The sequence below is a fragment of the Lepus europaeus genome, chromosome 11, assembly GCF_033115175.1.
Source record: "Lepus europaeus isolate LE1 chromosome 11, mLepTim1.pri, whole genome shotgun sequence".
NCBI classification, from domain to species: domain Eukaryota; kingdom Metazoa; phylum Chordata; class Mammalia; order Lagomorpha; family Leporidae; genus Lepus; species Lepus europaeus.
This window is the reverse complement of record NC_084837.1, coordinates 117,146,288-117,174,213: the sequence shown is the minus strand read 5'-3', so window position 1 is coordinate 117,174,213 and position 27,926 is coordinate 117,146,288. Positions and strand designations below refer to the sequence as shown.

Below are 27,926 nucleotides of genomic sequence, written 5' to 3'. Positions count from 1 at the left end.
GGAACTTGGGGCTTCTGAGAGAATAATTATCAGACACTGAAAGAGTAAATGGCCATAAAGATTATGGTGTGCACCTCACTACGAAGCTATATTTTATTTCACTATATATACTAGAGCAGTTTTCCCAACTGTGTAATGTAACCTCTTAAAAGACTCACACATTTTAGATTAGTGAGTGAAAACAAATGTGTCTTAATGAGTTTAAAGAGGGTTACCGTACAAATTTCTTAGTTAACTAAAGTAAAAAAAAAAAAAAAATTGAGATTTGATTTTCTTCATGTTTTAGGCTGTTTAAAAAAAAAAATCAAGAACAGCAATACCTAGATAAAAACATAAAAAGGTTATTATTATAATTCACTCATTTCCCCGTCTTTCCCACAAAGTCCCACATAGTGAGAACAGGAGTTACTAATGAACTCCACATCTCCCCACTTGGATAACGACCAGAGGTGATCCTGCATCTCCAGTTTTCCTTACAAGGTAACGCGATGCTAGGAAAGCACAGAATTCGTCCTTTCCAGCAGGCTGACAAACTGGCGCAGAGCCCTGTGGGAAATGTAGTCTCCTTCAATTACGTCATCAGCACAGGGCACGGAAAGGATCTTCCGGGTTCCTTCTGCGCATGTGCCTCCCCGCCCACTCCCGCCATCTTCCGCACGGAAATTCCTCTGGTTTCTTAAGCGGCTCGGCGGTTCTGGGGCTATATCCTGTGTGGCAGAAGGTGGGTGCGAGAGTGAAGCGGGAGCCCCCGGGGCCCTAGTGGGAGGTTTATGGGAGGAGAAACATCGGGGGCGTCTCAGGCGGCGGTACCTGACCGGCGGCCGTGGGATCCACAGGTGGGGCGCTCTGGGAGAGGCCCTGGGGCGCCGCTGTCTGCGATTGTTCTGTCAGGAGAGTGCGGACGGGAGGTCGGGTGCGCTCTTCCAGAAGTACGGAAACTCTCCGGAAACTCCGGAAAGCGGCGTTGGGATGGGGATGGGCGGGAAGGCTGTGCCGGCGGCGAGAGTGCACGATCCAGCTTTGCCGCTGCGTGTGCATTTCTGAGACGGGCACGATAGTGTCAGTGACCTGTCCCTTCCCCTGCTTTCAGAGAGACCACTGTGTGTTGCATGCCGGGTCTCATTATGTGGCAGTAGTGTTTGGGAAGTTTCTGGTGCTTGGTGTAGCCTGCCTGGCGCCCCTCGTTTGAGTTTATAGACGTTTTGGCCGTACCTGTTTTCCAGGGACAGTAAGTTCCAAGGGGGAGAGTGGAGTACTGGATGTTGGTCCCTTTTTATTCGGAATGAAGGAGATGTTAGAGTTAGTACACTCCGTACGTAGAAGACCACCCCTTGGGCCTGAACACTCGCTTGCTTCAGAGCAGAGGCAGAAGAGCCCCGCAGGAAGTGGAGATCCCAGCTTTTCTTGGCGCAAGCAATTATTAATCCTAGTCTCTTGAGTGCACAACATTTGGTTGATCGTAGTTCAGCCTGGATAAGACGTTGATATGGAAAGATTTGGACCAGTTTTCAGAAGGGAGAGATGAGGTTGATTAAACAGAATAGGCAAGGACCTAGGAAATGTGACTTAGCGAAGGGGTGTTGTGGAGGGGAGGGGTGCCCTGTCACACCTGAGAGGATCTCTCTACTGTGTTTAACACACTTCCGTTCACTCAGCCTTCCCTCATTGTGTCCAGAACCTGGGTTTTCTCAAACCTAGTCTACCACGAAATTTGGCTTCTTGAGGTACGCTACTAATGTTCTCTTTCCTGACTGTTCCTCTTGGTAATTCAAGAAAAGCTTGCCAGGGTCTTCTGCCTTTTAAGATGTAAAAATTTGAATTTGAGGAGATGTAAATTGCCCAGAAGTGCATGTTTTGTAAATGCTAGGCATTCTTTTTAGCTAGTGTTATGTATTTTGCTTTTGCTTTTGAGATTATTATCGTGAAACATAATTCATTTAGCGTAAATATGGCTTTATAATACCTTGCCTTAAAAATGCCTATTCCTTTTTTACTCCCAGTCATTAATTTTCTGTGGATTTCTGGTCTAAGGGGGTTAATTACAGAACTGTTTCCAAGTTAGTTCCTTTAACCAGTCCTTGAAAATCACTTGCAGGAAAATCATATGTGGCTATTTTACATTATTTGAAAGGGAACATTAGGCTGCATCACACTTCTGATCTGAGCCATTTTTATCAGATGTAAGTACAATGCCCTCTTAAAAATAACAGATTTTGGCCGGCGCCGTGGCTCAACAGGCTAATCCTCCGCCTTGCGGCGCCGGCACACCGGGTTCTAGTCCCGGTCGGGGCACCGATCCTGTCCCGGTTGCCCCTCTTCCAGGCCAGCTCTCTGCTGTGGCCAGGGAGTGCAGTGGAGGATAGCCCAAGTGTTTGGGCTCTGCACCCCATGGGAGACCAGGATAAGCACCTGGCTCCTGCCATCGGAACAGCGCGGTGCGCCGGCCGCAGCGCGCTACCGCGGCGGCCATTGGAGGGTGAACCAACGGCAAAAAGGAAGACCTTTCTCTCTGTCTCTCTCTCACTGTCCACTCTGCCTGTCAAAAATAACAAAAAAAAAAAAAAAAAAGATTTTATGTTTTAAACAGGGATTTTATTATAAATATTTAAATATTTAAGTAAACTTACAACAGTCTGCTAGTGTGTAAACAGTTGCCTGCTGTGATTCACGTGATGTCTACTAGTGCCAGCAATCTCACTGAAGTCCCTTCAGTTGACATGCATTGTGATTTTCACTACTTGTACCTGTGGTTGTGAAGTTCACTTGCTTGTCTTTGACCTGTAATTTAAGAATTTTTCTTATTCATGTTTTTGTTGAAATATGTCTGGTGTTGGGTGATTAGATTTGCCAGTTAGTATTTGCTGTATAATGAACCAACTCAGACTACTGATCAAAGAAAGTCCGGTTTTAATTGTAGCTCTCTGGATCCACGTTTTGGGTTGGATTCAGCTTGGTAGTCTCTGTGCTGTTGCAGTTTGGATCATAAATGAAGCTTTAGTCTTCTGGTGCTATGACTGAAACTGGTTAATTTAAGATGGCTTTGCTCCTAGGTCTGGCAGTTTCTACAGATTGTTGTATCAGCAAGGTAAACCCAGGCTTTTTCACAATATGTGTCCAAGAAGGCAGGCACCAAACATAGGTCTAATGTCTAACTGACAGAAACAAGTCAAATAGCAAAGCGCATGTCATTGTAAGAGGCCATTATGTGAGGACTTTGGGTACAGGAAGGTGCGTCATTGAGATAGTAATGGAACAGTGTACCTAAAGAAATACACATGCATATATTTCTTCCTCTACAAATGTGGAAAACTATGTTAGATTGCAGCACACTTTTTTTTTTTTTTTAAAGATTTATTTATTTGAAAGGCAGAGTTACAGAGAGGCAGAGGTAGAGAGGGAGAGAGAGAGAGAGAGGTCTGCCATCTGATGGTTCACTCCCCAGATGGCCAAAATGGCTGGAGCTGTGCTGATCCTAAGCTAGGAGCCAGGAGTTTCCTCCGGGTGCAGGGGCCCAAGGACCTGAGCCATCTTCTGTTGCTTTCCCAGGCCATAGCAGAGAGCTGGATCAGAAGTGGAGCAGCTGGGACTCAAACCAGCACCCACATAGAATGCCGGCACTGCAGGAGACGGCTTTACCCACTAGGCCACGGCGCAGGTCCCAAGCAGTATGCTTTTCATAAAGGTTAAGTAATATAAAAGGGGAACCGGCGCTGTGGTGTGGTAAACCTTATCAGCACTGGTTTGTGTCCTGGCTGCTGCTCTTTCATCCAGCTCTCTGCTTGTGGTCTGGGAAGGCAGTGGAAGATGAGCCAAGTCTTTGGGTCCCTGCACCTGCATGGAAAACCTGGAAGAAAAAAGCTGCTGGCTCCTGACTCTGGATCAGCCTGGCTTCAGCTATTGCAGTCACTTGGGGAGTCGACCAGTGGATAGAAGACCTTTTCCTCTGTCTCTCCCTCCATCTATTTGTAACTCTACCTCTCAAATAAAATAAATACAGTCATAGTGAAAAAAGAGAGTTATACAAAGGGAAGAGGTGTTGTACTGGATGCAGTCATAGGGATTCCTGTATGGTAACCCTATATTAATAAGGATTGATTGTTTATACAGCCCAAGTATATTTCTTTAACACTAATTTTAGTGAATAGTGTTTCTTCCTTTGTTTTAAATTATTTATTTCTTTGGGGGTTAGAAATTGTTGCTAAATCAGTAGGCAATAGATGTTTTCATCTACCCAAGAATTATATGTGTAATTTTTTATCAAGTAGTGGACCTGTGTATATCTCCAGTGGGGTTTTTTTGCCTTAGTTTGAGACATAAAAGACTTATCCCACAGGGAGGCTTTTATTTTGTCTTTTGCAGCTTTATGAATAGAGTTTTGGGAAGGAGAGTCTTGAACCACACCATATCACTTCTCTCATGATTATGCTCCATTCATCTCTCCCAGCTGTGCTTCCAGAGTTTTCCATGTGTTTCCAAGAACAACGAAAAATGTACAAGTCCCTGGTGAGTTGTTTGGCTGCATATCATTTACTTTATTTTACATTGTTACTGTGAGAGCTTTTTAGGGCCTGTGCTTTAAAATGAAAATGTTGAAATAAGTAAAATTTAGCTTCAGGGAACTGGACATAAACAAGATAAAGTTGACACATAGATATAGACAGGTTATAAGACCTTATTGTCTTTTAAGTTAGTTGGAAATTTGTCTCTGGTCTTTCTGATGCTGTGGCTAAAGGATAGTCACACATGTTGCATGACTTAGTGGAACCTAAGAGGACAGCATGACAAATTGTCATGAAAACTTGCTGGCATCAAAGTCTTAAACACCATCTTCACTGCTCACATAGATGATGGAGTGGGAAGTTTTTCTCTACTTTTTTTAAAGATTTATTTATTTATTTGAAAATTAGAGTTACACAGAGAGAGAAGGAGAGGCAGAGAGAGAGAGGTCTTCCATCCACTGGTTCATTCTCCAATTGGCTGCAATGGCCGGAGCTGTGCCGATTCAAAGCCAGGAGCCAGGAGCTTCTTCCCAGTCTCTCACACAGGTGCAGGGGCCCAAGGACTTATGCCGGCATAAGGCCCAGGTGGAACTTCTTATCAAAAAGCCTGAGCCCAGAACAAAGAGGGTATTTCCTTACATATGGTTTTAGCCTCTTTATCTCCCTTATATGGTTACATGGGTACATTTGATTGGATATTCTAATGTTACATGATGGCTACAATACTGCACAGCATACAACCTAGTTACTGATGATTTTTTTTTCACATACATACTAAGCCATATGCTGTTTGGCAAGGATTAACACTATTCCTCTATATTAGCAAGCAGAACCTGAAGTGGTTACATATAAGCAGATAGTAACCATAGTTGAAGCATTCACAGACACATAGTAACAATCCCATTTTAGTCCCAGATTCTTCTGACCTTGGGAAGGTTTCTACTACAAATTTAATCATGTCAGTTAGAAACAAGGTTAATTAAAAGGCCAAGGCCTCTACCATATCATCATTGCTGTTTCTCCCAACAACAATGGTTAAAATGCCCCCAGGACAATAGCAGCTATAGAATCTCACTGGAACCTGTGTTCAGCATTTTGAGTGGGATTCAGTCACATAAATATGACTGGCCACCTCTGTTGCCATCCAGAGTTTGAGTTGGTAACATATGCCTGAAGGCTTGCACCGTAAATTATTTTTTTCTTGATAAGATTTATTTATTTATTTGAAAGGCAGAGTTACAGAGAGGCAGAAGCAGAAAGAGATAGAGTTCTTCCATCTGCTGAATCATTCCCCGAAATGGTTGCAGTGGCCAGAGCTACGCCGATCAGAAGCCAAGGAGCTTGGAATTTCTTCATGCTCTCCCACGAAGTTGCAGGGACCCAAGGACTTGGACCATCTTCCACTGCTTTCCCAGGCTGTAGCAGAGAATTGAATCAGGAGTGGAGCAGCCTGGACTGGAACTGGCACCCATACGGAATGCTGGCACTTCAAACGCTGGCTTTACCTGATAAATCATCTTGTAAGCATAGACTGTCCATGTGCCACAAAGTCCCAAAGCTTTAAAAGACATTCCAGTGGCTAAATGATAAAGTCGTATGATCTGGGCAAAGGGCAGATTCTTCTTTGGGAAACATTAATCCTTTGCTATGCAGGTTGTGATCTATAGGCTGAGCTTCTTGGATCTCTGGGTCTGTAATTTCTATTACATTGGGAAAATATTTATTTTTATTTAAAGATTTCCAGGCTGCACTGAAATCTGTAGTTTCACGTATATGGTACCACTTGATAACAGATCACAGAATCTCTAGTTTTTTACCTGAGATCTTATATTGAGGCCCCTTCCTCTGCTTTGTCTATGTCCTGAACAAGATGAGAATAAATAGAAACGGCTATTTTTTTTTTCACTTTTATTTTTTTTTACTTTGAATGTAACCTTCAGGTCTTCAGAATTTAACAGTATTAAAGTGAAAAGTGTTCATCTGTTGAGGCCCCCTGGACCCTCAGAATGGCAGTTTTATCCTTCCTTTTCCATGTGACTGCTGAAAGCACTGGGATTTTCCATCATCACAGATCAATGGGCGCTTCACTGAGGATAGAGAACATTCCTGATGAGGCCTGGATTCTGCATCCTAGTAGCCCCCCAACCCATTGTTCTCTCTGACCATTTGTCTTTCTTTTTTTGAGAAATGTCTAGATCATTTGCCCATTTCTTAGCTCTTTGGTTTTTGTGTTGTTGAGGTGTTTTTTATTTTTAGTTCCTTATATATTCTGAACTATAATCCCTTTTCTAGATGAATAGTTTGCAACTATTTTTTTCCCTCTCTTTGTGCTGTCACTTTACTATTTTGATAGTGTCCCTTGCTGTTAGAGAAACTTTTTAAGTGTAATCTAATCTCATTTATCTATTGTTACTGTTGCTTGTGCTTTTTGGGTCATATCCAAGAAATGGTTAACATTGTTGACATCTTAAAGTGTTGCTGCTGGGGCTGGCACTGTGGTGTAGCAGGTTAAAGAGGCAGCCTACAGCGCCGGCATCCCATATGGGCGCCGGTTCAAGTCCCAGCTGCTCCTCTTGCGATCCAGCTCTCTGCTATGGCCTGGGAAAGCAGTAGAAGATGGCCCAAGTCCTTGGGTCCCTGCACCCATATGGGAGACCCGGAAGAAGCTCCTGGCTCCTGGCTCCTGGCTTTGGATCAGCTCAGCTCTGACTGTTGCGGTCATTTGGGGAGTAAACCAGCAGATAGAAGATCTCTCTCTCTCTCTCTCTCTTTCTCTGGCTCTACCTCTCTTTGTAACTCTGTCTTTCAAATAAATAAAATAAAAATCTAAAAAAAAAAAAGTGTTGCTGCTGTGTTTTCTTTTAGTAGTTTATTTCAGGTCTTATGTTTAGATCTTTGATCTGTTTTGAGTTTTTTTTAAATAGATTCCTAAGTAAAGGGTCAAGTTTTAAGCTTCTGCATATGATTATCCTGTTTTCCTCACACTGTTTCTTTTCATTTTCTCATTAACCTCTTTGCATTCTAATCTTGGTGTAGTTTTTTGTTTGTTTGTTTTGAGATTTATTTTACTTGTTTTGAAAGGCAGAGTTAGAGAGAGAGAAGAGAGTTCTTCCATCTGCTAGTCCACTTCCCAAAGGGCTGCAACAGCTGGGGCTTGGTTAGGCTGAAGTCAGGAGCTCCATTTGGGTTTTCCATGTGGGTGCAGGACTTAGGTCAACCCAATGACTTAGGTCAACCTCTGCTGCTTTCCCAGACACATCAGCAGGGAGCTGGATCGGAAATGGAGCAGCTAAGTCTTGACTGGCATCTATATGAGATGCCAGCTCTGCAGGCCGTGGCTCTAACCCACTGTGCCACAGTGCCGTTCCCCATTTATTTCTGCAGTGTATTTTTTTGACGTCCTTATGGAAAACCAGTTGGCTATAGATGCGTGGATTCATTCTGGGCTCTATTCTGTTTCATTGGTCTTTTCTGTTCTTTAAAGTCAGTTCCATGCTGCTTTTGTTAAAATAATTATATACTGTGTGTTGAAATCAGATATTGTGATGCCTTCATCTTTTTTTTTTGACAGAGTGGACAGTAAGAGAGAGACAGAGAGAAAGGTCTTCCTTTGTCATTGGTTCACCCTCCAATGGCCGTTGCGGCTGGCGCACTGCGGCCAGCACATTGCGCTGATCCAAAGCCGGGAGCCAGGTGCTTCTCCTGGTCTCCCATGCAGGTGCAGGGCCCAAGGACTTGGGCCATCCTCCACTGCGCTCCCGGGCCACAGCAGAGAGCTGGCCTGGAAGAGGGGCAATCGGGACAGAATCTGGCTCCCCGACTGGGACTAGAATCCGGTGTGCCGGTGCCGCAAGGCGGAGGATTAGCCTATTGAGCCGCGGTGCCGGCCTAGATGCCTTCATCTTTGTTGTTATCCAAGATTGTTTTGGCTATCTGGGTTCTTTGTGCTTCCATATGAACTTTAGGATGTTTTTTCTGTGAGGAATGTCATGATTATTTTGATGTGGAATTCACTGAATCTGTAAATCATTTGGGGGATATGGACATTTTAACAATGTTATTACAATCCATTAATACTCGAGGTGTTTTCTTGTCTTGGAGAGTTGAAGTTTCTTCATTATTTTATAATTTCCCTTACAGATCTCTTTTACAAACTTGGTTAAAGTTATTCCAACGTAATTTTGTAGCTGTTTTGACTGGGATTGTTTTTACCTAGTTCATTTTGTACCTTGTCACTTTACTGAATTTATCAATTCCAGTACTCTTTAATGGAATTTTTAGGGTTTTTTATACAGAATAATGTCATCTGCAAACAAGGATATTGTGACTCCATGCATTCCTTTTATTTCTGCCTTTTATTTCTTTCTCTTGTAATGACTCTGGCTAAAACTTCTATTACTATATTGAATAAGAGCAGTGAGAGTGGATATCCTTATCTGGTTCCAGATCTTAGAGGAGATTCTTTTAGCTCTTCTCTATTCATGTGATGTGGGCTGTGGATTTGCTGTATATAGTGTTTATTGTAATGAATTATGTTCCTCCTGTAACTCATTTGTTCAGGATTGTTTTGATGAATGGGTACTGACTTATCAAATGCAAATCTGCAACTGTTTAATCACATGATTTTTATCTTTCATTCATTGCATTCCTGGATTAAATCTCTTTTGATTATAATGAACTTTTTGATGTTACTAGATTTGATTTGCTAGAATTTTGTTGGGAATCTTTGCATCTGTGTTCATCAAGGATATTAATCTATAAGTTGTTGTATCCATGTCTGATTTTGGAATTAAGCTAATGTTGGCCTTATACAATGTGTTTGGAAGGGTTCTCTCATTTTTTAATATCTTGGAATATTTTGAGAAGAATTGATGTTAGTCCTTCCTTGGATGTCTATAGAATTCAGTAAGGCTTATCTGGTCCTGGGCTTTCTCTGTTGGAAGCAGTTTTAATAGTGGTTCAGTATCATTCTTCATTGGCCCATTCATGTCTTCTGTGTCTTTTGGTAAGTTATGTATATTTAAAAATTTATTATCTCTTCTAGATTTTCCAGTGTTATGGCATATTATTGTTCATAATATTCCCTAACTTTTTTTTGTGTTTCTGTAGTATCTTCCTTTTCATCTCTGATTTAAGTTATCTGAGTCTTTATTTTCTTCTTGGTTAGTCTAGTGAAGGGTTTATTGATGTTATCTTTTTTAAAAAACCATTCATATTGATATTGAGCTTTTAGTTTCTGTATCATTTATTTCTAGTCTGAGTTTTATAACTTTTTTCCTTCTGTTAACTTTGGGTTTGATTTATTTGTGTTTTGAGATGCAGTGTTATGTTATTTGTTATCTTCTTGATTTTCAGTGTAGCTGCTTGCTGTTATGAACATCCATTTTAGTACTTCTTTTACTGTGTTCCATAGTTTTGGTATGTTGTACTTTCATTTTCACTTTGAAGAATTTTTAAATTTCGCTCTTGATTTTTTTCAGTGATGCCCTTCTTTATCCCTTCATGGGCATATTGTTCAGTTACCATGTATTAATATAATTTCTAGAGCTTCTTTTGTTGTTGATTTCCAATTTTATTACATTATGGTCAGAAGAGATGTATGGTACAATTTTAGTTTTTTTGAATTTATTGAGACTGACCTAACATATAACCTATTCTAGAGACTGTTCAGTGTGGTGGTGAAAAGAATGTATCCTGCAGCTGTTGAATGTTCTGTGTCAGGTCAGTTTGATCTATAATATAGTATCAAGATAATTATTTTTGTTGTCTGGTTGATCTTTCTACTGATGAAAGTAGGGTGAAGTCTTCCAATGTTACTGTATTGGAGCTTATGTCTCCCTTTATGTCTAATTTTTGTGTTATAAAATTTATCTGGCATTTAATAAATAGATAATCACTGTATAATGTTGAATTGGTCCCTTGATCATTACATAGTAACCTTTTTTTTTCTTTTTAGTTTAAAAAAAATTTTTTTTAAGATTTATTTATTTGACAAGCAGAGTTATATATAGAGAGACAGAAAGAGAGAGAGAGTATGATGTCTTTTATCCAATGGTTCACTCCACAAATGGCTGCAGTGGCCAGAGCTGGGCCAGTCTAAAGCCAGGAGCCAAGAGCTTTTTCCTGGTCTCCCATGGGGTATAGGGGCTCAAGGACTTGGGCCATCTTTTACTGCTTTCCCAGGCCATAGCAGAGAGCTAGATTGAAAGAGGAGCAGCCAGGACTCGAACCAGCATCCATATGGGATGCTGGCACTGCAGGCAGCAGCTTCACTTTATACGCCATAGTGCTATCCCCAATGTTTTCTTTTCAACAAAACAGCTCTTCATTTCCTAATCTTTGATATTATTTTTAAAATTTTAATTATGTTTATTCCTAAATTTTTATTATTTATTTCCTTCTAATTTGGGATTTGGTTTGTTTTTTTCTAGGTCCTTGAGTTGTAGTTTTGGGTTGTTTATGTATTTTTTATTTATTTTTAAAGATTTATTTATCTATTTGAAAGGCAGAGTTACAGAGAAGCAGAGAAAGAGAGATAGGTCTTCAACCACTTTTTCATTTCCCAGATGGCCGCAACGATTGGAGCTGAATGATCCTAAGCCAGGAGTCAGGAGCTTCTTCCAGGTCTCCCACATGGGTGCAGGGTCCCAAGCATTTGGGCCATCTGTACTGCTTCTCCAGGCCATAGCAGAGAGCTGGATCATAAATGGAGTAGCCAGCACTCACAGTGCCAATATGGGATGCTGGCGCTGCAGGCAGCGGCTTTCCTGCCATGACACAGTGCCAGCCCGAGGAGCATGTTTTTCAGTGTCTATATATTTGTATATTTTCTGAAATTTCTTTTATTGTTCATTTCATCTTCATTATATTGTGGTCAAAAAAGATACATAATATTATTTGCTTGTCTTTTAATTTGCTGAAACTTGTTTGATGACCTGCATGCTCAATCCGAGGGAACTTTCCATGTGCTGAAAAAAAGAATGTGTATTTTGCAGCTGTGGAATGGATTGATCTATAGATGCCTGTTAGGCCCACTTGATCTGTAGTACAGATGAGCTGTGTTATTTCTTTGTTGATTTTTTGGTCTGGTTGATCTGTCCATTAATGAAAATGGATATTAAAGTTTGCTGCTATTATTTTATTGGAGTTTTTTTTTTTTTAATTTATTTTGTTTATTTGAAAGAGTTACAGAGAGACAGAGACAGAAAGAGAGGCCTTCCATCCTCTGGTTCATTCCCCAGATGGCCACAACTGCCGTAGTTGCGCCAATCCGAAGCCAAAAGCCAAGAACTTTTTCCAGGTCTCCCGCATGGGTGCAGGTCCCAAGGACTTGGGCCATTTTCCACTGCTATCCCAGGCCATAGCAGAGAGTTGGATCAGAAGAGGAGCAGCCAGGACTAGAACTGGTGCTCATATGGGATACCGACGCTTCAGGCCAGGGCTTTAACTCGCTGCACCACAGCACCAGCCCCAGTATTAGAGCTTATATTTTCTTTTGGATCCATTAAACTGGGGATCCTAGTATTTACATTTCAGTGGTCATACCTTTGTTTTTAAATATTTATTTATTTGAAGAACAGAGTTACACAGAGAGATATGGAAGAAGACTCAAACAAAAATATTAGAAATGAGAGAGAGAACGAGAGAGAGATTCCATCCTCTCTTTCAGTGCCCATGAGATGACTGCAATGGCCAGAGATGGGCTGATCTGAAGCCAGGAGCTTCTTCCAGGTCTCCTAAAAGGACTTGGGGCCATCCTCCTCTGCTTTCCTAGGCACATTAGCAGGGAGCTGGGTCGGAAGTGAAGCAACTAGTACTTAAACGTGTGCCCATACGAAATGTCAGTATTGCTGATGGCTTTACCTGTGACACCACAGTGCAAGCCCCAGTTACCCCTTTTTGTTGCATAGTTTTTTCTCTTAAGTCTGTTTTTTTCTTATTTTTTCCATTTGTGTAGAATACTTTTTCTATGCTTTAATCTTCAGTCTGTGTTTCTTTACTGATGTAAGTGTGTTTCTGGTAGGCAGCAAATAGTTTGGTCTTTTTTTTTTTATTCAGTCTGTATATTTTTAGTGGAGGATTTAGTCTGTTTATAAAGTTATCATTGATAAGTAATGATTTGATCTTGCCATTTTTCCATAAAAATTACTCCTGTTTGCTTTGAATATCCTTTTTTCTTTGTATTCTTTTTGTTCTTTTACTAGGTTTTCTATCTTCATATTCTTTTTTGATGCCCATTGCCTTTGTCTGTTTCTGTATCTAACACATCCTTAAGTATCATTTGTAAGACTGCCAGATGGTGATAAATTCTTTGAATTTGTGCTTATCATGTATGTTCTTTATTTCCTTTTTACTTATGAGTGAGTGCTACACTGGGTAAAGTATTGTGGATTGATAGTTTTTTGTTTGTTTCAGAACTTGAACTATATCTCTTTCTCTTAACCAATAGGGTTTCTGTTGAAATACCTTCTGTTAGTGTGATGGGAGTTCCTTTAAAAGTGATCTGACAGGACCGGCACAGTGGCACAGTGGGTTAAAACCCTGCCCTGAAGCGCTGGCATACATATGGGCGCCGGTTCTAGTCCTGGCTGCTCTTCTTCTGATCTGACTCTCTGCTAATGGCCTGGGAAAGCAGTAGAAGATGACCAAGTGCTTGGGCCCCTGCACCCACGTGGGAGACGCAGAAGAAGCTCCTGGCTCCTGACTGCGGATTGGAGCAGCTCTGGCCATTTCGACCATCTGGGAGGAGTGAACTATTGGATGGAAGACCTCTCTCTCTCTCTGTCTCTGTGTCTCTCTGTAACTCTGTCTTTCAAATAAATAAACTAAATCTTAAAAAAAAAAAAGTGACCTGACACTTTTCTCTTGCAAATTGTAGGATGATTTCTTTATGTTTTACTGTTGAAATTAAAATTATTTGACTCTAATGTGTCATGGTGAGATCTTTTTCTGATCATGCTTATTTGGGGTTCTGTGTGCTTCCTATATTTGGATGTTCATATCTTTGTTCAAATTGATGAACTGGTATTATTTGATCAAATAGATTTTCTAAACCAGTCTTTTTTTAACCTGCCTTCAGGAATTCCCAAGACTTACATATTGGGTCCTTTGGTGTTAGCTCAGAGATTCTGTACTATTTTTGTTCTTTCAATTTTTTTTTTTTTTTGCTGACTGAGGTGTTTTAAAAGATCCATCTTCTAGATTACATATTCTATCTCTTCTTCTGATGTGTTGTTGAGGCTTTCCATTGTATTTGGTTTATTTGACTTACTGAGTATTTCATTTCTAATATTTTTGTTTGAGTCTTCTTCCGTATCTGTTAAATTCTCATTCATGTCATGTAGTAATTTCCTAATCTCATTTAACTGTTTATCTGTATTCTTTTATATCTCTGAGTAACCTCATAATCATTCTTTTTAATTAAGTATTTTGTTAATCTCTGTATCTTCATAGTTTCATACTAATGCATTATGCTGTTCCTTTTGGGGACTCATAGTGCCTTGCTTATTCACATTTATTGTGTTTCTGCATTGATTTTTTTTTTTTTTTTTTGACAGGCAGAGTTAGAGAGAGACAGAGAGAAAAGTCTTCCTTCCGTTGGTTCACTGCCCTAATGACTGCTCCAGCCGGCACTGCGCCAGTCTGAAGCCAGGAGCCGGGTACTTCCTCCTGGGCTCCCATGCGGATGCAGGGACCCAAGTACTTGGGCTGTCCTCCACTGCCCTCCTGGGCCACAGCAGAGAGCTGGACTAGAAGAGGAGCAACAGGGACTAGTACCTGGCACCCCAACTGGGTCTAGAACCCAGGGTACCGGTGCCACAGGTGGAGGATTAGCCTAGTGAGCCACGGCGCCGGCCTTCTGCATTGATTTTTGTGCATCTGGGAGAGCTGTCATTTTTAGAAGATGGTTTTTGTTGATGTAAGATTTTTCTTGGAGATGTTGTTGCCTCTGTCTGGGTTTTGGTTTGATAGAGTGCTTTAACTAGTTCTGCTTGGGTTTTTTTAGTATAGCTTACCTGTGTCTTTATTTGCTGTAGTTGATAGTGGCCATATCAGAAATCTGGGCTGTCTTTGTGGCTCCCTGTGGTCACTGAGATGTCTGCTACACAAGTCCCTAGCCATTTTCTGAAGGAGGGACTGGTGTGAAGAGCTTCTCAGGTGTTGGAAGCAGGGCTTGCTGGTGCTATATGTATGCTTGGCACAGAGATTCCCAGCAATATCCAGGTCAGGAGCTGGAGTTGTGAGATCTGTGCTGGCTTCAGGAGCTGGATGGTCTTAGGGACTCCTAATCACTACCCAGTTTCAGAGTTCCACGAATTGCATTAACACTGGATAGAGGAGGCAGACAGAGATACTGTCTGAGAGAATGGCTGAATCTTCAAGAGTGACTTTAGATCTGTGAAAGCTGAAAAAGCAGTCTTGTACCACTGTCTGAGCTGCTTGCTGAGGTGGCTTGGGTCTAGAAATCTTGGGCCCAAGCAACCTGTGAGCAGCAGCACAAAAAATCTGACAGCTTCTATTGGAAAGTCTAGAGCCCTGATCCTCACACTGGGCCTAGAAAGAGCACAGAAACTAGGCCAAAAACCTCAGCAGGCAGGAGCAAAGTGCTGCTTTAGGCAAGCACAAAGAGCCCATTTCCAAATCCTCACAAGCAGTGTATCTAGGGTAGGCAGGGCATATCAGGCATAAGTGAGAGCCCCAAGGTCATGTGCTGTGTGGGGCCAGAAAGATCCTGTCACTTTTCATAGGAGGGGCAGGAGTCCAGCTTGACACTTGTAATGAGTGTGGTACAACACCTGTGGCTACTATTAGTGGGGGTAAGGGAATTGGAGCAGACTGGTGTGGATTTTATTCCCTAACCTTACACATGCCAGTGGGTGCAGGCTGATTCACTGTTGAGAGTGATTACATGGTCCCAGGGATCTTCAGGGTCTTCACCTACCAAGATGTGCACACTGTCCAGAGCACTGGTAACTTCACTATTGCAAACTTAGTCGCTACTGCAACATCCCTAGTGTGCAGAGAGCACTGAACCTCTGTAGTTAAGACTCAGTAGATGCACAGGAACCTGAATCTTCCCATGTACACAGGTTCCAACTTCAATCTGCAGTGCTTCAGTGGTTGGAGTAAAGGAGGCAGTGAGAGGGGTTTTCCCTGACTCTGAGAGGTAAGCCTCCTTGCTTCCAGAGTCCTTGGGGCTGGCTGTCCCAGCTGTTCTGGTCCCATTATGTGCTGAGGTAGAGCATTATGTTGGGTATTATTCTGGGATTGCCACTGCTGTTGGGCCCCACTGGGCCTGTGGGGCCTAGTCTGCCTTGCTTGAATGCTAGATGTCCCTGGGGATTCTTAGGAAGAAGGTAGGCAAGGCTCCTAGCACAGTATTGTGACAGTGGCTGCCCTCTCAAGATAGCACCTTACTGCAAAAGCCCTTGCTGTGAGGGCTAGGGGAGGAGGCAATGTGAGTTCCTGTTCTGGAGCAAAGTGTCTGGGTTTTCCAGGGAGCTCTTCTTATGAAGCCACTGGTCTGTGGTGACAGGATTCCTCTCTAGGAAGGATTGCGCATGTAAAGAATTCACACAGATGAACTTTGCTGATGGTCTCTTGTTCCCTTTTCCCCCTACAACAGGGAATCGGGGGCCAGGACTTCAGACACTGTTGGTTTGGCTCTGCTCTTCTCTCAGTGCTGCTAGTCCTGCCATCAGTGTCCTCACTGTTCTCTCACTGTGTTCAAGCTCTCTTCCTTGGGCTGTCACCTCTGGAATTAGCTGCTTTGCATTTTCTTGGAGGAGGAAGAGGCAAATGCTGGGCTTCTGTATACAGCCATCTTGACTCCCTTTCCAGATCTGGTGGCGATGAATTCCCTGTTAATGCTTATCTTGTAAAGTCTTTATTTCTCCTTTTATGAAAGATAGCTTTTCTGGGTATAGTAGTCTTAGTTAGCAGTTTGCTTTTTTTTTTTTTCATAGCTTGAAATAAGATTTATTTTGTTGGAAAGGCAGAGTTACAGAGAGAGAGGGAGAAAGCGACCGAGAGAGAGTTATCTTCCATCCAGTGCTTCACTCCACAAATGGCTGCAATAGCTGGGGCTGGGCCAGGCTGAAGGTAGGAGCCTGGAACTCCATCCAGGTCTCCCACATCATGGGTGGCAGGGTCCCAAGTATTTGGGCATTCTGCTGCTTTCCTAGAAGCATTAGCAGAGAACTGGGTCAGATTTGGAGCAGTGGGACTCAAAAATCAGTGTTCGTGTTGGTTGCTAGCATAGAAGGCAGCAGTTGAATCTGTTGCATCACAGTGCCAGACCTTGAAGTAGATTATTTTTTCCCCTCCTGGATTTTTATTGAGAAATCTGTTGGTCTAATGTTTCATTTAAATGTGACTGGACAACTTTCTGTTACAGTTTTTTTTTTTTTTAAAGATTTATTTATTAGAAAGTACAAGTTACACAGAGAGAGGGAGAGGCAGAGAGAGAAAGAGAGGTCTTCCATCCATTGGTTCACTCCCCAATTGGCTGCAGTGGCCAGAGCTGTGCTGATCCAAAGCCAGGAGCCAGGAGCTTCTTCCAGGTCTGCCATGTGGGTACAGGGGCCCAAGGACTTGGGCCATCTTCCATTGCTTTTCCAGGCCATAGCAGAGAGCTGGATCAGAAGAGGAGCAGCCGGGACTCGTACTGGCACCCACATAGGATGCCAGCACTATAGGCAGCAGCTTAACCTGTTGTGCTGCAGCACTGACCTGTCTTATTTTTTATACTGTCTGTGTCCCTCTGTTGGTGTTCACATCAGATCAATCGTATCTGTCACTTATTTTTTAAACTTATTTATTTGAAAGGCATAGAGAGAAAGAGAGATAGCTATCATCTTGTGATCACTCTTCAAGTGCCAGCAGCTCATGCCAGGAACTGAGAACTCATTAAGGATGGCAGGAATTTGAGCCATCATTGCTGACTCCCATGATATGCGTTTGCAAGAAATTGGAATCAGGAGTTAAGCCAGGACTTGGAATTCAGGCACTCTAGTATTGGATGTAGACATTCCAAGCAGCATGTTAACTGATGTACCAACTACTCACCCTCTGTCACTTTTTAAAGTGTAGCTTTGATGGGCTGGCGCCGTGGCTCAATAGGCTAATCCTCCGCCTACAGCGCCGGCACACTGGGTTCTAGTCCCGGTCGGGGTGCCGGATTCTGTCCCGGTTGCCCCTTTTCCAGGCCAGCTCTCTGCTATGGCCCGGGAGTGCAGTGGAGGGTGGCCCAACTCCTTGGGCCCTGCACCCCATGGGAGACCAGGAGAAGCACCTGGCTCCTGGCTTCGGATCAGCATGGTGCACTGGCACAGTGCGCTGGCCACAGTGGCCATTGGAGGGTGAACCAACAGTAAAGGAAGACCTTTCTCTCTGTCTCCCTCTCTCACTGTCCACTCTGCCTGTCCAAAAAAAAAAAAAAAAAAGTGTAGTTTTGATGGTAAAAATCTTCATTGTGAAGATACATCTTAAGGTATCACTTTGGTAAGCTGTTTTGGCTTTATTTCCAGTTGAATGCTGTAATATATTTTCCTTGTATCTTTCATTGTAGTCAATGGCAGTATCAATAGGGGCATGTGATTCTCTTCATAATATTTCTACAGATATGTGTGTCTCAGTGGTAGCCTGTAGAGTAAGGTTAGGATACAGAGGTTCCTGCCCTCCTGGGTTGTGGAAGTGCCAGCTGGAGTACCAGAGGGGTTGTACCAAAGGGGTATTTTGAGTTCTCTGAGTGATAGAGTCATAGTTAAGGTCGCTTTATGACTTTGCTGAATTCTAGGAAGGATGTGCAGTTCCCAGCAGCGCCTCCTCCAGTTCTTTGTGCAGTGCCTTTTGATTGACCTACCATAACCTTCAAGCAATTATTCTCTCCATGTTATACTGTCTGGAGTTGAGGGAGGGAAGGAATGAGTGGTCCAGTTGCCACCAATGCCACAATCCTAGGTCATGCCCAGAGTTCATAGCCTTCCAAGATCACTGCACAGGAGTAAGACTATGGTCTTCATTGTATTGAGCTTCCGACTCCAGAGGTGAACTTGTTGCCTAAGGTTGAAGCGCAAGTGGTGTTGGCCACTGTGTAAGTCCAGTTAGTGAGGTTCTGTAATCTCCACTTGACATGGAGCAAGACTAGAGGCTCTGTCCACAGGCATTGGCCTTCAAATACCTGCTGTTAGGGCCTTGTTGTTTTCAGTAACCCTGCACTGAATTGCAAGATGTGGTTTCGTGGTCACATTGGTACTCTGCTCTTTAGTGGATGGATTCTTGCTCCTTGCTCTTTGGGCGGGGTGGTGAAGGCAGTTTCCCTTGCCTGCCTAGGCTGACACTAAGCCTAGTGTCCCACAGGCAAATAGACACCAGGTGTGTGTGAGGTTGGGCGTGGTACAGGCCAAAATACAAATCCATCATACCAAGGTGCAGTTCTTTACTGTCCAGAGTAGATCTAGAAGCACCATCTGCTCACACTGGCCTGGGGATAGACTCTGTTGCTTGCTCTCATTGCAGCAGGAATGACACTGGCTTCTAGGGAAGCTTCTGAGCTCACATTCCTGCCCCCGCTCCACTGTGGTTAAAATGTTATTCTTTGCTGTGTGCCTAAGGTTGAGGATGGGATGGTAGAGGCAGTTCGTTGGCTGCCACCCAGGCTGACTCTAAGCTGTATAATATAACTGCAGCAGTTTTAGGATTGCAACACTATGCCTGACCAAGGCTGGCAGTCATGTCGACTGAAGCAGTTTTGCCCACCTGGGTGCAGGTCTCTGGCTAATGCTAGAACACATTTAGAGGCTCCAGCTGTTAGCATTTGCCTAGGAATACTGGCTGTGGGACTCCATCTGACTCTAGGCATGTTGCTGAACTTTGAGGCGAAGCCCTTGGCCACCTTACTCCCAACAGCTGGAGTCTTGTTCTGTTGTCTCCCATCTCTCAGAGATGGGGTGCAAGGGATTAGTCAGGCAGTAATGGACTTGGGTAGGGGACATGGGGGACTGTCTAGCACTGGGTTTTACCAAAGCAGGCATGTTACTGTTCTTTAAGTCCAAGGTCTAGGTCTCGGTCTAATCAACTTTTCCTCCATCAAGTGGGATTCATGGCATCTCTTTTCGTGTTGTGCTACTAGGAGCTGAGAGAGGAGTAATATGGACAACTCTTTTTTTCCCTGCCTATTCAAATGCATTTTTCTCATTATTGTTCTAAAAGTAAGCGCTGTGATCTCTCACTTGGCTTCTCTTGTGCCAGTGAAGTTGGTTTGGTATGTGAATAGCTGTTGAAATTGTTTCTTTGAGATGTTTGCTGAAGCATGTTACTCAATTGCCATATTGCTTTACCTCCCTTCTGTATTCTCTTCCATTCTGGCTTGCAAATTTGCTTGTTTTTGTCATGAGTTCCATACTTTATTTATAGTCTTTAACAAATGAAGTGACCATTAACTGAGATATACTACTATCATTCTGTTGCCCATCTTATCTTTCTTAAAGGTTTAAGTCTGTGATGTGCACATTATATGGTTTAACAAGTTACATTTATTTTACCTAATTACAGTTGTCATATTTGGGTAATAGTATCTAAGCAACATTGTTAATAAATATTTAGTCATTTTTTTTACTAATTTAGACATTTAGTGTTTATGCTAAGTTATTTACTGTATCTTAATGCTTTGGAATTTAGCAGTTCACTGTCCTTGCACTGCTTGTTATTATTGTCAGTGGTGTTTTGTTTTGTCCGGATACTGATTGTTTTACCAGATAGGTTGGCAGCAAATACTTATTCCTGGTTCAGGTGAACATTTATTTCTTTTTGCATTACCAAAAGTCCTAGATAGGATCATTTCCATTTTGAACATTGTTGGTCTTCATGTCTGAGGGAAAACATGGTGTTATGTGTGTGACCATTACAGCTTCTGCTTAGATTTGACATGTGTCAGTTCCATGTTAAGGAAAAACTGCCCTGAATCTTCTTCTGTTGGTGATCTTTATTTTAAGTGGGATCATATTTTAAAGCATATATTCTCCAGGCTAATCCTCCGCCTTGCGGCGTCGGCACCCCGGGTTCTAGTCCCGGTCGGGGCACCGATCCTGTCCCGGTTGCCCCTCTTCCAGGCCAGCTCTCTGCTGTGGCCAGGGAGTGCAGTGGAGGATGGCCCAAGTGTTTGGGCTCTGCACCCCATGGGAGACCAGGATAAGCACCTGGCTCCTGCCATCGGAACAGCGCGGTGCGCCGGCCGCAGCGCGCTACCGCGGCGGCCATTGGAGGGTGAACCAACGGCAAAAGGAAGACCTTTCTCTCTGTCTCTCTCTCTCACTGTACACTCTGCCTGTCAAAAATTAAAAAAAAAAAAAAAAAAAAGCATATTCTCAGTTATAGATGATTACTGGTGTTTTTCTCATAGAGGTATAAATTTATAATATATTAAAAGACTTCTTAATACTGAATTTTTCCTTATTCCTAGAGCAACTTTTTTTTTTTTTTTTTAAGATTTATTTATTTGAAAGAGCTACAGAGAGAGGTAGAGACAGAGAGAGAGGTCTTCCATCCACTGGTTGACTCCCCAGATGGCTGCAGTGGTTGGAGCTGCACCGATCCAAAGCCAAGAGCCAGGAGCTTCTTCCAGGTCTCCCACATGGGTACAGGGGCCGAGGACTTGGTTTTTGCTTTGTCTCTTTGTGCTCCCTTTAATCTCTTAGCTTCCCTTTGAGCCATTTTATTTACTCTGATCACTTTGATTAGTCTTAAAATTATGCTGCTTACCAAATCTTTATCTTCTTTTCATATCACTTTCCTGAACATAGGTTTTGTATCTAGTTGCCAGGTGGATGTCTCTACATGTGCATATTTGGTCCCAAGAACTTCAAACATGATTTGACCAAATTCCATCTCATCATATTCTGCCCATCATATTTTTGTCCTTTTATCCATTTCCAGTTGACAGCATCGATATCTGCCTATCTGCTTATTCAGACAGCCTGGATTTAATACTCCCCTGGGACCAGTGCTGTAGCATGGCTGTAAAGCCTCTGCCTGTGATGATGGCATCCCACATGGGCACCGGTTCAAGACTCAGCTGCTGCACTTCTGATCCAGCTCTCTGACATGGCCTGGGAAAGCAGTAGAAGATAGCCCAAATCTTTGGGCCCCTGTACCCATGTAGGAGACCCAGAAGAAGCTCCTGGCTCCTGACTTCAGCTTAGCTTAGCTCCAGCTATTGTGGCCACGTGAGGAGTGAATCAGTGGGTGAAGATCTCTCTTTCTTTCTCCCTCTCTGTCTTTGCCTCTGCATCTGCTTCTGCTTCTCTGTAACTCTTCTTTTCAAATAAATAAATAAATCTTAAAAAAAAAAAAATACTCCCCTTGTCCTATGCAGAGTAAATTGCTACCATACTATGATGCTGCTAATCCTTTTCTCCCTATTATGATTAATTTGCTATTTTGTATTATTGCTGTACATCCTGATGTAGGTGGTCATGTCTCACCTTGTTTATTTTCTTCTCTCTCCTGTAAGCCCTTCCCCACTATCTTTTCAGGAGATTACTGTTTCCCCCCACCCCAAGATTTATTTATTTGAAAGTCAGCTCTACACAGAGAGGAGAGGCAGAGAGTGAGAGAGAGAGAGAGAGAGAGAGAGAGAGGTGTCTTCCATCTGTTGGTTCACTCCTCAGATGGCCACAATGGCCACAGCTGTGCCAATCCGAAGCCAGGAGCTTCCTCCCGGTCTCCCATGTGGGTGCAAGGGCCCAAGTTCTTGGCCCATCTTCTGCTTTCCCAGGCCGTACAGAGAGCTGGATTAGAAGTGGAGCAGCCAGGTCTTGAACCAGCACCCATATGGGATGCTGGCACTGCAGGTGGCAGCTTTACCCACTATGCCACAGTGCCGGCCCCAAGAGATTACTGTTAAAATGTAAATCTGATCAAGTATTTAGATGTGGAGTTACTAGGTAATCAGTTCTTTGGACTCATTACTACCTCTCTCTCTCTTCAGTCTATCTAGGAAACACTCATCTAGACATAATGCAGTTTGTATTTACATTGATGTAGCTTATTTCTTGTACTTCCATGACAGTAGTTTTGTTATCTCATAATCATGAGCACACATTCTTGTAGAAGATCTAAATATCTTTGCTATTTCCATGAAACACAGCCTTATAGTACTTCTTAACTTGTTACCTTGGTTTATATTTAACTTGTGTTCTAAGTTCTTCTAACATGTTAGTCCAGGTATGTATTTATGCTTACTACCTTCATACCAGATCATAATCTCCTTGGAGGAAGAGAATTTTTTTTGTTTGTTTGTTTTTAACTTTATTTAATAAATATAAATTTCCAAAGTACAGCTTTTGGATTACATTGAATTTTCCTCTCCCATAACTTCCCTCCCACCCGCAAACCTCCCATCTCCTGATTTAGATTGTTTTTTGCCACTGTGTCATGGCTTTCCATGCCTGTGAGACTCTCATGGACCTTTTAGCCAGATCCCAATGTCCCAAGGGTTGATTCTGAGGCAGGAGTGCTGTTTTGGGCATTTGCCATTCTATGAGTCTGCTGTGTGTCCTGCTTCCCCCACAGGATCATTCTCTCGGAGGAGGAGAATTTTTATCTTGCTTTTATCCCTGGCAACAAAGACATTTCTATATCTCTAATGGAAATGTTATGATATTTTTAATCGTTAATTAATTAGTACAGAGCCAATATGTTTCTTCTGTGACCTTTCTTCACAACATATACAAGATACAAAACAAACTTCATCTTATATTAGGTATATGTAAGATACACACAAGAGTGAACTCTGAGGTTTCATGTTCTTGTGAATCCCAGGGATAATGAGTTGAGGAGAAATGTGCCGTTACAGGGGTTGGTGTCATTTGAGGATGTGACTGTTAACTTCACCTGGGAAGAGTGGCAAGATCTGGATGATACTCAAAAAGCCCTCTACAGGGATGTGATGCTAGAGACCTACAGCTGCTTGGTGTCTTTGGGTGAGTAAAAATCTCAGTATTCCCAGGAGCAACACTCTTCTTAGTAAATATATCAATGCTTATAAGCTTTAATGCTGTTTAGGTATGTAATTCCAGGCACTAAAGAATTTTAACATTCACTCCTTTCCAATAAAAAGTGTCACTGGTTCCTACATTGCACAATCCTAGAAACCATAATATTTTAATTCTTCGAAAGACCCAAGTTAGCAGTTTGGAAAAAGCTCTACATTATTTTCTATTAACAGGGCACTGCATTCCCAAGCCTGAGATGATACTGAAGCTGGAGCAAGGGGAAGAGCCATGGCTGGTAGAAAACTCAAACGAGAGACTCTTAGGTCAGTCATTGCATAATGGGCAGGAAGGATGGGAAGAGTGGAGGCCAGCAGATACTGGCCATTTTGAGTTGTTCTCAGTAATCTTTTCCACCAGGTTCCACACCCGAAGACAGCTTCTGTCACACATCAGATACATGCATTGTACAATCTCCGAGGATGGCTCTCACATGGAAACCTACCTCTCTGCCTTTTTTTGGTTGAGTATTTTCTTTAAAAACCTCAATCCATCTGTCATATTTAGACTTTTACTTGATCAAATACTTTAAATGCTCAGTTGTCCTTCTTTCCTCCATTCTAATGGACTTTTTCCCACTTGTTTATACATTAATTCATTCAATGCTTGCTAATTGTGCAGCTTGTAGGTGTTCAGTTGTTGGGATAGCAGTAGTCAGACAAATATGTCTCCTTTTAAAGGGATTTTAAAATTCTTTTGAGAGAGAATAACAGTAAATTTATGTAATTGTGAGATAAGAACCACAAGGAGTGTTTTCTAGGATGAGAGACAGAGAAAGTGGGATGTACTGTTTTAAGAAATGCCCTAGGGAAGGCAGCTATAGAGTAGTTCTTTATTTGCGCTACCTTGATTTTGAGATGACTGTTTTCTAAGTTTGAAGGATAGGTGGATATAGTTAACAGTAGAAGGTGTACATCTCCATTGGAGATGCAACTTTGAAATACTGGTTTCAGACTGATAGTAAAAATAAAATCCATGTATTTATGAAAAAGTCATTTGTGGAACTAATGGGGAAATAGATCAAAGTATGAGCTTTGTATAACTAGACATCAGAAATTAGTGAAGCTAGGTAGATTCAGCATAGGCACATTTTTACTCTGATTTCCTGTTAACAGGGCAGTGCATTCCCAAACCTGAGGTGATCTCCAACTTGGAGCCAGAAGTAGAGACATGGATGGGAGAATCCCCAGGCCAGAGCCTCCCAGGTAAGTCTTCATACTGGGTAGGAAGGCCAGGAAGAGCAGAACACAAGTACTGGCCATGTTGAGCTATTTCAAATATCCTGTTTCCAGAAGTCCTGGAAATGGGAGGAGGACCAGGAGGAGATCCTGACTCTCAAACCCAAGTGAACCAAGGAATCATGTTGAAGGGCTCAAATTTCTGTCTCAGCAGAGTTTGATGTTATCATTTTCCCCTTTTCTTTGTAGAAAAATTTTCCTAAAACAGCAAAAAAAAGAAAAAAAAAGAGGACTTTATAAAAGCTTCCATTTTCTGTATAACTAAGGAGAAACCTGAATGTCCATGGAACAGAAACATTAAGAAATGAATTGTCAAGGAAGTGCTTACATATAAGGAAAGGCTATGAGAATGTCAGGACTGTTGATCTCTAAAGGGGCCAGAAAGACTTTTCATATATGATGGTCACATCCTGGGTTGTGAAACCAATTTTTTAGACTGGCTGGGATTGTTTGCCCAGGTTGCTTGAAAACAGATTCCTGTACCTGTTATGTTTCTGATAAGTAGAGGTTACTATTTTAAATTAGGAATTTGGAAGATGTCTTCATGTAGGGTGGGGAGTGATTTTTCATTTGTAAACCACCATAGATGCTCACAGCCATTCCTGTTTCCATCATCAAAGCTAGAGAATCAGAAAAACACCGTAAAAGACTGATAAATAAAAAAATATAGGAAAACAACAGTTAAAATATAGGGTATGTGAAAAGCATGTACCTTAAAATTATAGTTAGGAAACTACATTTAGGTGGTAGGTGAATATTTTGACTGTTTCCTACAATATTAAAAAAAAAACTTAAGTGAAGAAGAGAAAAACATAATTCAGCTTTGGAAAAAAAGGCAGAAATAGTTTATTTTATTAGTAGTAGGGACAAAAATCTTTAATGCTAGCATAGGAAGAAACTTTCTTTATTTGAACATTCCATAATAAATACTTGGATCTGACTATGGCTATAATTATTATTTTTTTCTCATTTTAGATGTCCAGAAAGTGGATGATGTAATTGACACCAGCCAGAAAAGTCAAGACAGGCACTTGTGGAAAGTTGTAATCTCTAACAGTAACTCAGCAACTGAGCAGAGAGTTGAATTAGGAAAAGCATTCAATTTGAATTCTAACTGTATTTCAGAACTGATTATAAATAATGGAAACTACATAGGAATGGAGCCTGAAGAGTTAATTATATGTCAGAATATGAATATCTGTAGAGAACCTGGAGAGATGCATGCTGCAGAGAAGCCTGATGACCATAAGAGAACTGGAAATGTTTTCAGACATCTTAAGTATATTGGTAAGCATCACAGTAATCAAAATAAGCAGCAGGAGTTTGAATATAGAGGACAAGTGAAAACCTTCAACACTGCGGCAGTGTTCTTTACACCTAAGAGGGTTCATATGAGAGGAACCTCATATAAATATAATGAGTATGAGAAAGCCTGTGATACATCAGCTTTCGTCATACAAGAGATAGCTCAGGTAGAAAAGAAAACTTTTGAATATAGTATATGTGGGAAAACCTATATAAGGCCTAAACTGACCAACCATCAAAAAGTACCCATAAGAGAGAAATCCAGTAAATGCTCTGAATATGAGAAACCCTTCATTCAGAGAGCATATGTTACAAAACATCAGGGAGCATACACAGTGGATAAGCCATATATATCTAATGAGTTTAGAAAACCTTTCAGTCTGAAGTCAAACCTCAGTAGAAACCACAGAACTGATATAGATGAGAAATGCAATGATTATAACAAATATATGAAATATTTCTACCAGATGTCAGACCTTATTTTACAACCTAGAACAAGAGAGAAGCCCCATAAATGTAATGAGTGTAGGAAATCTTTCTACCGTAAATCAGACCTCACTGTACATCAGAGAACTCACACAGGAGAGAAGCCCTATGAATGTAATGAATGTAGCAAAAGCTTTTGCCAGAAGTCGAACCTCAGCAGTCATCAACGAACTCACACAGGAGAAAAACCCTATGAATGTAATGAATGTAGTAAATCTTTCTACCAGAAGTCAGACCTTATTATACATCACAGAACTCACACAGGAGAAAAGCCCTATGAATGTAATAAGTGTAGGAAATCTTTCTCCCGTAAATCAGATCTCACTGTTCATCAGAGAACTCACACAGGTGAGAAACCCTATGAATGTAATGGATGTGGGAAATCATTCAACCAGAAGTCAAACCTTATCAGGCATCAGAGAACCCACACAGGCGAGAAGCCCTATGAATGTAACAAATGTGAGAAATCTTTCTACCAAAAGTCAAACCTTATTTTACATCAGAAAACTCACACAGGTGAAAAACCTTATGAATGTAATGAATGTAGGAAGTCTTTCTATCAAAAGTCAGACCTCACTGTCCATCGGAGAACTCATACAGGAGAGAAGCCCTATGAATGTAACGAATGTAGCAAAACCTTCTGCCGGAAGTCCTACCTCAGCAGTCATATGAGAATTCACACAGGAGAGAAACCTCATGAATGTAGTGAGTGTAGGAAATCTTTCTCCCGTAAGTCAGACCTCACTGTCCATCAGAGAACTCACACAGGAGAGAAACCCTATGAATGTAGTGAGTGTAGAAAGACCTTTTGCCAGAAATCACACCTCAGTATGCATCAGAGAACTCACACAAGATAGAAATCCTAAGAATGTAAATATAATAGGAAGTGTTTCAACCAGAAGTCAAACCTCAACAGGCTTGAGAAACGTCACTTAAGAAAGCCTATTGCATAAACAAGTTAACACCTTACTAAACTTCAGAGAATGCTGGGGAGACATCTTGTATGGCAAACAGTGGCTATAGTTTAAAAAGCCCAGGGTTGTTGTTATTTTTTATCTAATTTTTATTGGGCACCATATAACAGAGTACTGCCAAGGAGTAATGGACATTATATCCAAGCCTGGGAGGAGAAAGAAGACCATGTGGTCCACTGATTTCTCATGCCCTGTGTGACTAAACTGTATATGAATGCCAGGATGCCTTGATGACCATATATGGTTAAAGGCCATTGTGAGTAAAGACAACAGGAATTTCTTGTGGTAGAGATATACCCCATCTTTATTTTTTGTGCTTTACACCATATAGAAATAAATATTCTGTTGAGCCATTGTATTTGTGAAGTGTTT

General features: G+C 41.8%; 1 protein-coding gene across 1 annotated transcript; it reads left to right on the top strand.

Annotated features, from left to right (window-relative positions):
* Positions 1–634: 634 nt before the first annotated feature.
* LOC133770417 (zinc finger protein ZFP2-like) lies at positions 635–27,926 on the top strand. The gene is made up of 7 exons (XM_062206558.1): positions 635–721; positions 4,360–4,503; positions 23,356–23,482; positions 23,728–23,817; positions 23,912–24,013; positions 24,667–24,756; positions 25,765–27,926. Exons 2-7 carry the CDS (start codon positions 4,417–4,419, stop codon positions 27,435–27,437), a joined length of 2,169 nt encoding a protein of 722 aa, XP_062062542.1. The 5' UTR covers positions 635–721; positions 4,360–4,416; the 3' UTR covers positions 27,438–27,926.

Coding starts and splice junctions, on each gene's coding strand:
- LOC133770417 (XM_062206558.1), top strand. CDS start 4,417: ATGATTATGCTCCATTCATCTCTCCCAGCTGTGCTTCCAGAGTTTTCC. Junction 4,504..23,355: donor GAAAAATGTACAAGTCCCTG/GTGAGTTGTTTG, acceptor GTGCCGTTACAG/GGGTTGGTGTCATTTGAGGA. Junction 24,014..24,666: donor TACCTCTCTGCCTTTTTTTG/GTTGAGTATTTT, acceptor TCCTGTTAACAG/GGCAGTGCATTCCCAAACCT.